The 12,928-nt window shown below is 33.5% G+C and overlaps 2 protein-coding genes across 10 annotated transcripts; one reads left to right on the top strand and one right to left on the bottom strand.

Annotated features, from left to right (window-relative positions):
• Positions 1–233: 233 nt before the first annotated feature.
• Dl (dorsal) lies at positions 234–8,541 on the bottom strand. 7 transcript variants are annotated; one of them, XM_069117165.1, is made up of 12 exons: positions 8,000–8,306; positions 7,156–7,242; positions 6,851–7,074; positions 6,534–6,777; positions 6,319–6,462; positions 6,041–6,231; positions 5,812–5,950; positions 3,520–3,612; positions 1,712–1,871; positions 1,355–1,608; positions 1,113–1,276; positions 234–1,037 (listed from the first exon to the last, which is right to left on the bottom strand). In XM_069117165.1, exons 2-12 carry the CDS (start codon positions 7,205–7,207, stop codon positions 885–887), a joined length of 1,818 nt encoding a protein of 605 aa, XP_068973266.1. In that variant the 5' UTR covers positions 7,208–7,242; positions 8,000–8,306; the 3' UTR covers positions 234–884. The 7 variants fall into 7 exon arrangements, with proteins under 7 accessions (XP_068973266.1, XP_068973265.1, XP_068973262.1 ...); XM_069117164.1 differs by having other exon boundaries at positions 1,113–1,279; positions 8,000–8,303; XM_069117161.1 differs by lacking the exons at positions 234–1,037; positions 1,113–1,276; positions 1,355–1,608; ... (1 more) ...; positions 3,520–3,612; positions 8,000–8,306 and adding an exon at positions 8,394–8,541 and having other exon boundaries at positions 3,652–5,950.
• Positions 7,863–12,815, top strand: LOC138181846 (ELKS/Rab6-interacting/CAST family member 1). Of its 3 annotated transcripts, XM_069117168.1 has the most exons (8): positions 8,715–8,822; positions 9,138–9,888; positions 9,954–10,374; positions 11,081–11,272; positions 12,005–12,147; positions 12,214–12,378; positions 12,447–12,607; positions 12,675–12,815. In XM_069117168.1, exons 2-7 carry the CDS (start codon positions 9,518–9,520, stop codon positions 12,595–12,597), a joined length of 1,443 nt encoding a protein of 480 aa, XP_068973269.1. In that variant the 5' UTR covers positions 8,715–8,822; positions 9,138–9,517; the 3' UTR covers positions 12,598–12,607; positions 12,675–12,815. The 3 variants fall into 3 exon arrangements, with proteins under 3 accessions (XP_068973268.1, XP_068973269.1, XP_068973267.1); XM_069117167.1 differs by lacking the exons at positions 8,715–8,822; positions 11,081–11,272 and adding an exon at positions 7,863–7,936; XM_069117166.1 differs by lacking the exon at positions 11,081–11,272.
• The last annotated feature ends 113 nt before the right edge of the window (positions 12,816–12,928 follow it).

The raw sequence follows: 12,928 nt of genomic DNA, 5'->3' as shown, positions 1-12,928 counted from the left end.
ACATATGTACTTAAGTATAATGTTATTTATATCTGGTATATACATATTGTTTATTTATAAAATAATTCCTGTAATAATGATTTTAAGGTAATGATACATCGGATACCGGGAAATTAAAACACCATGAATATTATATGTATAAAATCTACGGCAGAATGTAACCGTAGTTATATAATACTAAAATTTAAGGCAAAAGAGTTTAAATATAAATCAACGTACCTGGACGGAACATGTATTATTGAAAATTTTTTAATCGGATATACATTAGGAGCAGAGCAATACGTTCTGATATTACTCCTAATACAAAATATATATATTTACAAATTTGTAGTAAACATAAATGTGTAAAGAATAAAAATCAAACGTTTGTATAAGCGTACGAGATATAACAGAAATTAATGTTTGTGGATATTTATTTTAACTAAATAATTTGTACGAATATTGCATGCAGATTGTCTTACAATATATTATTATTACAATAATACACTGTATTTTCTTCTATGAAAACTATGAGTTTTATTTTATACAATAATTCATATTCAGACACTTTGCATGCACGTCAAAACATGTAGATTTCAATATACTTTGATCACAGTCACAGCATTTTGTATATCACTTAATCGATAAATATTCCATTCAAGATATTGGAAACAGCGATTTTTAAAAATTATATAAAAATATCAGCAGTGTTTAAAGCTGATTATCGATTGAAGAAGTATTTTACAAGATCGTACAACAATGTACTGCGATATAATCACAACCAATTAAATATTAATTACATGATACATGTATTCATGCAAAGAAATTTTTGTTTAGAGAATAATGTTTATATAACGTTTTTTACAATGTTATCAATATCAATATCAATAAAATATTCAGCTGTTTCAGTCGTTAACTTCCCGCGTTGGTTTATACATATTATTTAGAGTGCACAGTTCCTGAATAGTGTTATTAGTAATTCTTGTAAAACTATCGGTCATGTTATTACTTTCTTCGATGTTGCTTGATCCTGTGTTTATCTCTTTGTTCGTTTCCGGCTAGATTTAATAAGAGATTAATTTCTCATTCATTTGATACTATCACATGATAAGCAGATTTGTAATATACAATACCTTGGTAGAATCTGAAATGGATAATCCACTGGATAAATTTTCAGAAAGAGCGGTATCAAAAGCGGCGAGTTCTGCCGAATCAAGTTGATTAAAACTTAAATCAAAACTGTACTGTCGACTGTCCATGTCTAAAACACTTGTGACATCTGCCCCTTCCACTCCACCTGCTATATAAATTATTATTTCAAAATAATGGTATAATAATGGATTGATGTAATAATGTGTGCAAATACTTATACTACCAGCATTGTCCAACGATTGAAATTCTTCGTGATAGTTTGATGTAACTCTGCTTAACACTAATTGTTCTTGCGGGTGTACTTGTAATATGTCATCTACATATGGAAATTGTTGTTGTGCATACGTTCCGGTTGATGGTTGTTGTACGATATGACTGCTTGTTGATTGATATTGCGGTGATGGTTGTGATTGAATAAGTGCTGAGTTGTATGGACTGTACTCCATCGGCGATACACGACCTGGCGATACTTGTGGCCTGTATAATGTATTGACATTTTTTCAGATCCATTGTTCTATACACTACTACTACTACTACTACTTATTTTTTAAGCAATAGTTATATAAAAACTTTGAATTACCTCAACGTTTGCATACTAGATTGCGGTTGTGGAGAAGTGGCTCCCATAGAATATAAGGGAAAGGATCCTCCACTTCCGACTGAGCCTCCGTACGGAGATATTTTTTCTGATTTGACAATGTTAAAATTGTATTGGATCGGTTGATTTAACGCAGCAGCATCTACAATTGCGATACAACAAATAAATATCTACTAATAGAAGAATAATTAAAGCAATACAAGTTCGTTATTTTGTTACTTACTACAAATGAACAACATTTGTCTTATAAATTTGTTAGATTCAGTACGATTTATATTATGTTAATTTTGGAACACGATATTTTAAAATAATATGGTAGAATTTATTCAGAAGAAAAATGCACATTATGATTAAAAAGCACATAATTATAAAAATGTAAAAGTAAAAATGATCAAGCTACATTTAAAAAGCGAAATTTTTAAGTGAAGGGGAAGGATCAGTTATAAAGAAGATGCATGCAATTTTATATATTTTCACTCCAAACGTCACTCTATAAAAATTGAGTGTCTTGTATTGTAATAAAAAATACAGTCAATATTGATTAGCAAATATCAACAAACTAAACTAATATTATCATATCGTACCTGAAAAATTTGTTTATATAAATATCATTCTTTTAATCTGAAATTGATTGGGAGCAGAATAAAAACACGTCATTTTCATTATTAAGTGATGTATATATGTGTATATATAGATTGATATATTCTGTATATATAAGTCATACATTTTTTTATATAGATATAGCCTTTTTCTTTCTCAAAGCAGTTTATAAAAATCTCTATTGCCATACAAATATTGCACATAATTTCTATTCTTATCATTATATTGCTGAGTATTTAAGTACAATATTTTTATACGAGAGCAGAATACTTGCATATTATTCAAGTTGTACAGCCCGTTTTCATATGTTGCGTTATCGCTAACAATGTAAGTATTTTTGTCATCGCATTAATGGATATAAAAATAGTATCCATTCGCGTAATCAGCATTAATAATTACAAAAATACAACTTTCTTTTTAAATGTACAAAGTCACTGCCCTCCAATCATTCAAATACAAATTCCAAACGTTTATATAAAATACGTTCTTAAAAAAGTATAAAACAAGATTCTTCATCAGTGCGTGAAAATATATATAGATATATATATATATGTATATATATGAGTATAGTATTTCTTACGATGAGGATTCGAATCCATGAAAATACATACATCACTCTGCACAGTGGAAACTTTTCATAATTCTTTTAAGTCAATCTTTTGTAATTTTAGGCACTATTGTACAAAATTTGACGAGTAAAATATGACATCATAAATATAAGATTCTTAAATTTGAATGTTTCCAGTGTGCAAAGAGATTGGATTAATCGTACAGTTAGTATGACATGATTTAAGGGCGCTGAAACATAGATATTCTGACAAATGTAAATTCGTGATTTGTAAAAATACAGTAAACATGTTCCAAATGTACAAGTTAGATCAAATTTTTGGAACTTTCAACAAATTTCCTATATTCATTACAACAATCATTACAACAAATCGGGCTAATAACCCCATTCAGAAAATGCACAACATATTGATTGCTGGCATCACTGAGATAGCTTGCCTTCGTTTCTTGCATACAGTATGAGATAAATGTAAATATGAAAATTAGTTCCAAAGAAGTAAAACGCGTAAATGTAGTACAATGTATTCTAAACAATTTTGAAGATTCGACGACGCCAATAACATTATTCAAACCCATTCCCATCAAAGCTGTAGAATTGAAGACAATTTGATAAAAATACTCACGCTTCTCAGCTTCTGTCTGTACATGCCTCAAAACTAGCGCATTTGGGCTGTTATTAAATTTTTGTCGCTTTCGCCTTAACGAACCAGGATCATCTATAAATGATTGTACATTAACCACGTGATTTACAAACATTATTATATCAATTTTTTCTGAAGGCAAAAGGGCTTACGAGCTTCACTTCAAAATTCCCTACCACTGAAAACATTACATCTGCACAATTGATTAAATCTTTGGTACAAAATAACTATGAGTTACAAACAAATAAAATGATCTTCATATTATTATTATAAATTAAGTACTTATTCTAAAACTAGAAACAAAGTGGTACTTATAACCTTGGGACGCTATAAAAAAAACTTAACAACTTGTCATAAATAGTAAAAAGCAATGCGCAAGATTAAAAATATAAGTAGCAACACTGTAAAATTTGACTAGAAAAAACGCTAACCCTTCGACAATAAACAACGAGTATCAGCTGAGTTTATACTTCAGCTACTTTTTAGGATGCATATAAAGGGTTATAGAAACAAAGTAACAATTTGTACCCTGACTAGAACAGTATTGAATTTGTTTCAGAACGTTTTAATCAAGATAGCACAACACAGATTTATCATATATCCTCTTTTCGTAATAAATTTGAAATATATAAAATGCATCTCTTTCTTAAGGACACAAGTACATTCAAGTTACAAGAATTTAAGTTTTGCAACTGCAAATAATCAGCTTCATTCAATTACAATGCTTTTCGCTTCTAAAAATGTATTACTGGAGAAAAATGTCACTCTCAAATGGTAGTAGACTAGAAACAACACTATTAAACGTTCAAGCAAATTACGTTTCTTTTTTTTCAGAATAAATTTTTCCACCTTCTACTGGACTATAATAGAAGGACATTTCATCAAATTCTGATACAGTTGCATGTGGTGCCATAGCAGTATACAATGCATAATGTTCAGCTTCCGTTAATTCAATTCCATATGGTGGTGTTTCGTCGCCTTCCAATTTAAGCGATTTAACGCTATTAGTACTTATTGCACTAGGTCTTGAAATTTGTAATTGTGGGCTAGTTGGAGTATTGTTTGTTGTCAAATATGAAACATTTCCTGTAGAACACAAAGGCTGACTATTTTCTTTAGATACATTTGAAATTGAGTCTTTATCTTTCTTTGCTTTCTTTGCGAACAATTTTGAAAATAGTCCTTGTTTTGAGTTCTTAGTTAAAGTAGCAGGTAGAGAAGGTAAAGTTTTGTTTGGTGCTTCAACGAATGACTCAGATGTCATATGAGAGGATATAGGACGAGGTAGAAGAGGCATAGAAGGCATTTTGCGGATTCGTTTCGGCGGTAAAGGCGGTAATCTCTCTTCCGTTTCCTGCGTTCCATCTCTCTTCGTAGTTATTGGAGGAGAAGGACAAGATTGATTAACATCTGCTTTTGGTATACATACGTCCTCATACTTCCTCTCGTTTGGTAAATCAATAAATTCAATAGGATTTTTCATAGCCATTTGTAAGCTGGTATAAGTTTGATTATCGCAAACGTCAATATCCATAGATTGATCCGTTGTATTCTGTTCAATGGCTGCTTGCACTAACTTTGTATGTGTATCTGCATATATTTGATCTAATTCAGCTACTTGTGTCAATAATTCATTGAAGGACTTATTGCAATCCTCTGTTGTTTCTGTTTTAAAATCTGTTTCATTATCTTTCTCCTTGAGACACATTTGACCCTTTTGCACCCATTTTCCCACTTCCGAATAGTCGAACCAATCGGAATTATTTTTGGATATATCTGCATTTTGCTTAAATACACACGTGTTTTCAGCGGTACTATCGGATTTAGTACGAGTTAAAGTTCCCGAATTGTCATCATTCATTTCTTTGTCTATATATCTATTATCAATTTTGTACATTCTATTTATTTGTTCATTTTCTCTAGTTTGTTTCTCTTCATTTATTGGGATTTCGTTATTTTGATAATCTATAATAGTGCTTTTAATATGACTTACATTTTGTGAGATATTTTGATTCATTTCTATATTTCCATTACAAGAATCTAATGTATTTTTTACGTTATATAAATCATTTAAAGCGCGTAACGCAGAAATTTTGTTACTCGATTTTTTTACATTGAAATCATCATTATTATTATACTCATCGACATTACGCGGAAATTTAGGGGTAACGTTTGAAAATAATGCCGATTCAGTGGCTAAGATTTTACTAAATGTACTATAATCTGTTTTCTTCCTGGCAAATGCTTTCCGTAAAGACCAGAAAGCAGGCCTACCTGCACCGAGAGGTAACATCTGAAAAGGTAATGGTTCGCTCGTCGCACCATCCGACGGTCTTTTCAGTTGAATGCATATTTGCACCGGTTGCTCCACTTGCTGCATGCGATATGTGGGTGTTTTGAATGCAATTGCTGTCTATTAACATAAATCAAATTTAAATTAAATGAAGATGTATAATATATACAACGCGCAACATTCTACATAGACATTAAACATCGTACATACTTGCTTATGTACGTGAACGGGCTGAAAATCACCAAATCCTTCCCAAATCACCTGCCCCTCCTTCTCCTCGAAAAATCTAACTTGTATATCTTCCTTTGCAACCTTCTCGCATAATAAAATCATTTCCATACCACCAGCGACCGACGCATTAGAGTGACTGAGCTTGCATATCACAAGATCTGACATTGCTTCTGAAATATTTAATTATTTAAAGCAAAATTAAACAATTAATTTTCCTTTGAAACTGAATATAACATATAATTGTAACTTAAACATACTTTTATCAAATATAGGGTCAGATACAACTGGTGGTAATGGCACATTGAATTTTCCTTTTTGTCCTCCTTCTAAGAAAACTTGAAAGCACAATCTCACTGCATTTAGATCAATACTAGTAGGTTGTCTTTTGTGTTCGAAGCCAGCTATTAGAAAATGAAACATAATTTGTTTTATGTCAAACACATTTACATAAATCTACTGGATTTCAGCTTACTTCGAAAGGGATCTACACGAATTTCCTCCCTTATTTTAAGTGCCTCTTCGATATCTTTTTTCTTAACACATTGAATACCAAGATTTGCAAATGTGACTGTCATATTTTCTGATGAGACTTCTACTGTACATACACCACGTTTACATGCTTCCTTTCCAACAAGATTATGAGGATGAGGTCTGTGTGGTTGATCTTTTGTTACACATGATACTACAACTACAGCTCGACCTTTATATCCAACTATCTGTAATAAGTATTATTTATTGTCATATTATACTAATTCCAAATATATTCTATATTTTGCTCTTACTACTTACTCTTATACTAGGAAATGTTTTGTTTTCTGGTGTACTGTTTACTCCTGGTATACTACCAGCCGATCTGCCTTCACATTCATAGCGAAAACGTAAAGCTTTACTTGCTGGCTGTTCTATTATTTCAACATATGGCAATAACCTCCCAGTGTTCATTTCCAGTGGCAATTGATCCTCCTTTCCACTACATTCCACAAATCCAGGATCGGTAGTTTGGATGACTTCAACTGTATCAAGAATCTTAGGTATAGTTTGAAACATTTAATATGAAAATTATATAAACATATAATAAAATTTTCAACACTTACTGACATCACTTATATTTATATTTCCATCACTCATATCATGGAATTGTTCCATGCCTCTTACTGTTTAATGCATCGAACATTAGCCATCTGAAAAATAAATTCTGTTTCAACATACATTGTCATTTTGTATGAAATAGTACCTCTACATTGTATTTCATTGTTGTTAAAAAAATCTATTTAACAATTTTGTTGAAATAACAATGATTATAAAACAATAAACAAGTCATAAAAATTTTCTTTACTGCTTGATGTGTGTTTTGAACGTTTTGTCAAAGGAGGAAAAGTAACCACATGAACCAACACTTCACAGAAATTTCGCAGCATAGAGCAAAAAAAAATTTCGCGCGCGTTTTGTTAAAATAAGAATAAGATGACAAGTGCCTGAAGAACGATAAATACCTAGGAGAAAATAAAACGATAGTGTAGAGGAGGAGGTGGATTGCCAGATCGATTTATTCGATGTAAAGAAAATCGAACGTTCAAAAGCGTGGATCGCGCATCTTGGCGGAAAATATATATTTATGTCGCAATGTAGGCGGTGATTGACGCAGAATGTGTTACGCGTAATTTTTTATTAGTATCAGCGAGAAAAATAAGCGCAAGTTAATGATCATGGATAGAAGTTTTGTGTTAAACTTCTAGCCAGCGGAACGACAGCTGTTCACAGGTATAGTTCCAAAGGCACTGCACACAAGTGTCCCAAGTCCCAAGGGAAGAGAAACGAGAGTAGAGGGCAAGGAGGGATGCTACGCTGATCCAATCATTATTTTGGGAAGCCTAGGTTCGTACAAGCCGTGCAGCTATAATTAAACTATCGTAGGACAATGTGACGAGAAAGACTTGCCTGCAGTTTGATCAACATAGTAAAGCACTTTCGAATCTGAAAGCACGCGCACTGTTTTGAATAATTCTCTTATCAAGAAAAATTTGCGTCTCTGAGGTTTCTTTGATAAAACGCACACTGAATGCACACCGCTGCAGTAATTTGAAAAAACACGATTTAATGTTTAGATCAGCGATTAAATTCCTTTATTCGAGAAGCACTGCTGCGCACACCATTTGCACGCAACATAAGAGCGTGCACGGCCGTGACTAGAAACGAGACTTAACGCGGAACAACATTTCGTTCGGACTTTGTATCAGTACTGACATGCTCGTTGCTTTCGATGGTAGGAGCAGAGCAATGTACGCTTCGTGGATACGCGCAAGTACGCGTACTCTGATGCTTCTATACTCACGGCCCACAGCTAACACTCGAAACGAGAGAACGCGTGTCGGCATGTATAATATGGCATGTAACTACGCTTCGTAGTTACTTCCTCGAAATCCATATATCGATGACGTCGAACACTTTAACATTTTATTCTTGATGTTCTGTTAATGTTCTTCACATTATGTTTCATACAGGTTTCATTTCTTTTTCTCGTATTAGACTCGTAGATTGATGATTATTAACGTTCAATCATTAGATAGAGTGTTTTTTGGTACGAACGTGATAATATTGGACTGAAAATAAATTTGTGTTTGTGGTTCATCGGATTTATCCTGTAGTAAATTAAAATTCAGGAACGTAGATAGGTTGCTAGTGCCTAGGTGCTTAGTGCCCAATGACTCATGCAGACACGTCACATAATTCTACTTTATCATGTGAAATTGTAGAGCGTTAGGTAATGAATTTATTTGAAGTTATATAAAATATTAGTTATTTGAGCTATTGAAAAATATAATAATTATTACGAACAAGTATCGTATCGCGTTTTACAATGTCGTTTATGTTCTAAAAATCATGACTTTTCTTCGATCCTAATTGGTATCGTTTAGGATTATTTTCACAAATTATTTATTAAATCGTAGTACTATGTTAATTTAAGCTTTTACCAATTTTTGCGAATAAAGTGAGTTGTTTATAGTTTGCAATTATATTGTAAATCAGATCTATACATTACATAAGTCTTAATCGCTCCTTACATTCGTCGTCGTAGGTGTACTCGATTATGCAATCCTACGAAGTACTATATCCAAGACATAAAATTGTGTGACAATTTATATACTGTGAAACACAAAATTAAAGAAAAATTGTTAATATATAAAATTGAAAATTATAAAAATATAAAATTGAAGAGGAAAGCATATTATTTTGGGGAGAATTGTAAGAAATACAATCTTTTACTTTATCAAAAATATTACATATATATGTATGTACACGTGTTACACATACATAGATATATGTACAGATATACGCATTGCTATCGAGAGCGATGATGCTTTTCTGTCGCATTACTCTCGTTTATTACGTCTCCATGACAAGTATAAACAACATTAATAGCTTTTGTAGAGAGTTTATTCGTGAATCAGAAAAGTGATGCCAGAAATTGCGATCACTCCGAAAAGCTTATCTTCCCTGAGTGCTTCAACGAGTTCCAGGGAAGAGTCAAACCAATTTTTTACTAAGAAAAGGCTGACAAGATGCATGCAACATAAATTTCTAACGTACTCTCAACTTCCTGTAAGATGTCAGAGACCCAGTCGGTACTATCGTCCTCCGAGGACATTTGTCAGATTGGCTAGCTTTGCAACTATTAATCGAACAACTGCAATTAACACGACGAAAAGTTGTCCGGATAATTTAACATGCTCGATATTCCATGCTGTTGATACCTCACGCTGCAAAAAGAGTTTATCCATGATCGATTTTTCATCTTTAATAATGGAGGCTGAAAATAGCGATCTTAGGTAAAGTTTATAGGGAATTTATAACGATTTAAACGTAATCGAATAATAATTGTTTTGTACTTTAGATCAGACAGTAGATCAGATAGTAGCTTCATAGAAAAGCTTGAAGAAAATGATAAAATTAAGGACACCATTAGCAACGAAATGGGAATCAGTGTTGGTATCAGGAAGTGGATGGACGGGTTCACGACTTCAGAATCGGAGGAAGCGTGTTGCCAGTTCTTTCAAAACTCAAAGAAAGCAGCGAATTTGGTGTGTCATGTACTTATGTTAAATGCTTGGAGACGTAGACGCAGCGAAGTTCAATATCTACATGGCACAATCGACGACTTGAGCCAACAGATCGAACACCTGCATCTACAGATCGTTGTTCTGCGTCGATTGCTCGACACGGAGAATATCCGTGTCAGTAAACTGACCAGCAACGTTCATCGTGCCAAGATCCAATTTGACGAAATGTCGAAGGAAAAGAATACGTTGAAATTGGTAATCCTTATAGCATTTATTTAAAGATAAGATTCAATAATTATGTTTTACTTAATTAATTAAAGAATAGAGGGAAAAGAAAATACATATTCACGTATTCCTAACATAAAGCAGTAACGTTGTGCGCGGGTGAGGAATAAGAGCTATACATGCTCAACATCTTGTGGACGATGAACATGAGAGTTCAATGACGTGTATCTAACTAGAGGGATGACGCTAGCATAAGAGCTCGCGACACGAGTTTTGGCACAGGCAATAATATAGTTACCAAGACGTTGGCATTTTTGGCCTTCGATACTCAAGAATATCTTCTAAATAAGTTTAATAGCTGCACTTGTTATTTCTCTGTTAACAAAATCTTTCTACTTTTTATTTTCTCGAAACTTAAGTATATTCTTGAAAAACGATATGGCTAACTATCCTAAAGACTTTTTATAATGGTTGCATATTTATACATAAACGAGAACTTATTTTATCAGATGTAATGGCAATGTGCGTCGTAGCGAGCCATTAATTACTATATGTACACTATACAGGCAAGCGAGAAGTTGGCATCGGTCCAGCAGCTAATTGTGAAGCGAAAGAAGAAACTGTATCGCGGCGACACAAACATAGATGAAACTGGTTCTAGATACTTTCGGGGATTTACGAAAATCAACTTAGCACCGAACCTGCTTTTACGAACTAGGTTACCGTTCTTTTGCAGGAAAAAGTAAAAATGGAAAACGAGATTACGCGTTTGACCGAGCTTTCCGAGGAGAGGCTAGTCGCAGCTGAAAATGTACAAAACGAGCTACTCACCGCACAAAATCACCTTCATGCGCTCGACATGCAGATGTCGAAGGATCGAGAAAAGCTGTTGAAGTTACGGGAAGATAAAAATATACTCCTGGAAAAGGCTAGATTTCTAAACAGTTTTCTGTTATAGTCTATAGGCAAGATTTAATAATAAAGAGTAGCGTTTGCCGCGAGCTTGCATACCATACCACTGTAAAAATTGATTTCGCTCGATGACTCATTGTTACGTTCGCGAGAGAGGAGTCCGCAAAGAGGGTGAAGTCTCGCTTCAATGCGGATTTCTACTCTTTTCTATGAACGAATGAGTCATCATCCGTTCACCCTTTCAAACTCAGAGAACGAACATTTAAAACCGTTACAGGATTAATTATCTACAATTTTTAAGAAAGTTTGCGTCTCTTGAAAACTTCTATATTTTCTACAAGAATTAAACTTTGAAAAAAATCTTTTCTTTGTTTCGTTTGCGTGAAGGTATTTTAATATGTATAGATCAAGGGCGCTAATAAGAAACTGATGTACTTGTTAGATAGGTCAACGCACGAAAGGATATATGTACTTCGTCGTTGAGTCATACCTTTTCTGTTTTATTGGTGACTCAATATCGCGTAATACTCCTTTCGTACTAAGAAAAGGGATCGATATTACTTGACCTATTAATTCCCACTCGGCTTGCGATCGAAACAAAAATTCGTGACATTGTTGTTTTATATAAAATAGCGATGTTTCGTGCTTTATCTTGATAGTTTCATAACAGAAAATGCTTGCTTACCGATTGATTTTTATAGCATTTGTTTGTTGAATATGTGTTAGAAAAATATAATGATTCTTTTAGGTGACGGCCAGCGAAACGTTAGCAACGGAACGAGGAATGAGAGCAGACAAAGCTGAATCATGCATGGAGGATTTACAATTGAAACTCGCTACGCAGACTGCTCTGGTTGAATCTTCGCAGGAACAGATAGAACGATATTCAAAGTAAATTCAGTGGATGTGAGCCTCGTTAATTTGCACGTTATTTTAATATAAATTCTGCGTCTGTAGAGAGTTAAAAGTTAAAGAAGATGAGAAAATCAAGTTGTTAAAACGCTTAAAATCAAGCGAAGATATGGGGAGAAATTTAAGCTTGCGAATAATTTCTTTGGAAGCTCAACTAGTTGATGGAGGGGTAGCCCTGGAACACATGCAGGAAGCATACAATTCACAATTGTAAATATTTTTACTGATTGCTCATGAGCGGAAAACACTAGCTTAAAATTGATCTGTGATTATTTTAGAACGGAACTGCGTGAATTGAAAGAACGTTTAATGCGCCAATCCCAAGAAGGGGGTTGGAGTAGTAGAATGTTGCAAATAGCTGGTAGTGTTGTACGAGCGCCGAGGGTTATACTACGAACTTTATTATCAGGTCCAGTGTTAGCTTCTTAAAGATAGCTTGGTAAGTCAGTCATCAACTTACCCGCTAATTACAAGAATGTAACGATTGCTTGTTATTGAAATTTTAGTTGCTCTTGCTCACGCGTGATTGCGCCATGTTTCGAGTTTCATGTTGGAACGAAGAGTTTAAAAAGAGGAATTTCGAGGGTGATGATGATGATTGTTTGATAAGGGAATGGAGAAAGGGAAGATTTTATGTTTGAGTTGAGGGAGAAGAGTTATGTGGTCGCGAGGAAATCAAAGGAGCAGAGAATAGCGTCAAACTGATAGTAAATTCTCGGGCATTTTTATTACCAAAATTATTTTTTTTTTTATTTATATA

The sequence above is a fragment of the Bombus flavifrons genome, chromosome 7 (genome assembly GCF_040668555.2).
Source record: "Bombus flavifrons isolate JBK064 chromosome 7, iyBomFlav1_principal, whole genome shotgun sequence".
Lineage (NCBI taxonomy): Eukaryota > Metazoa > Arthropoda > Insecta > Hymenoptera > Apidae > Bombus > Bombus flavifrons.
Note: the sequence above shows the minus strand (reverse complement) of the source record. Positions and strands in the feature narration are given on the sequence as shown.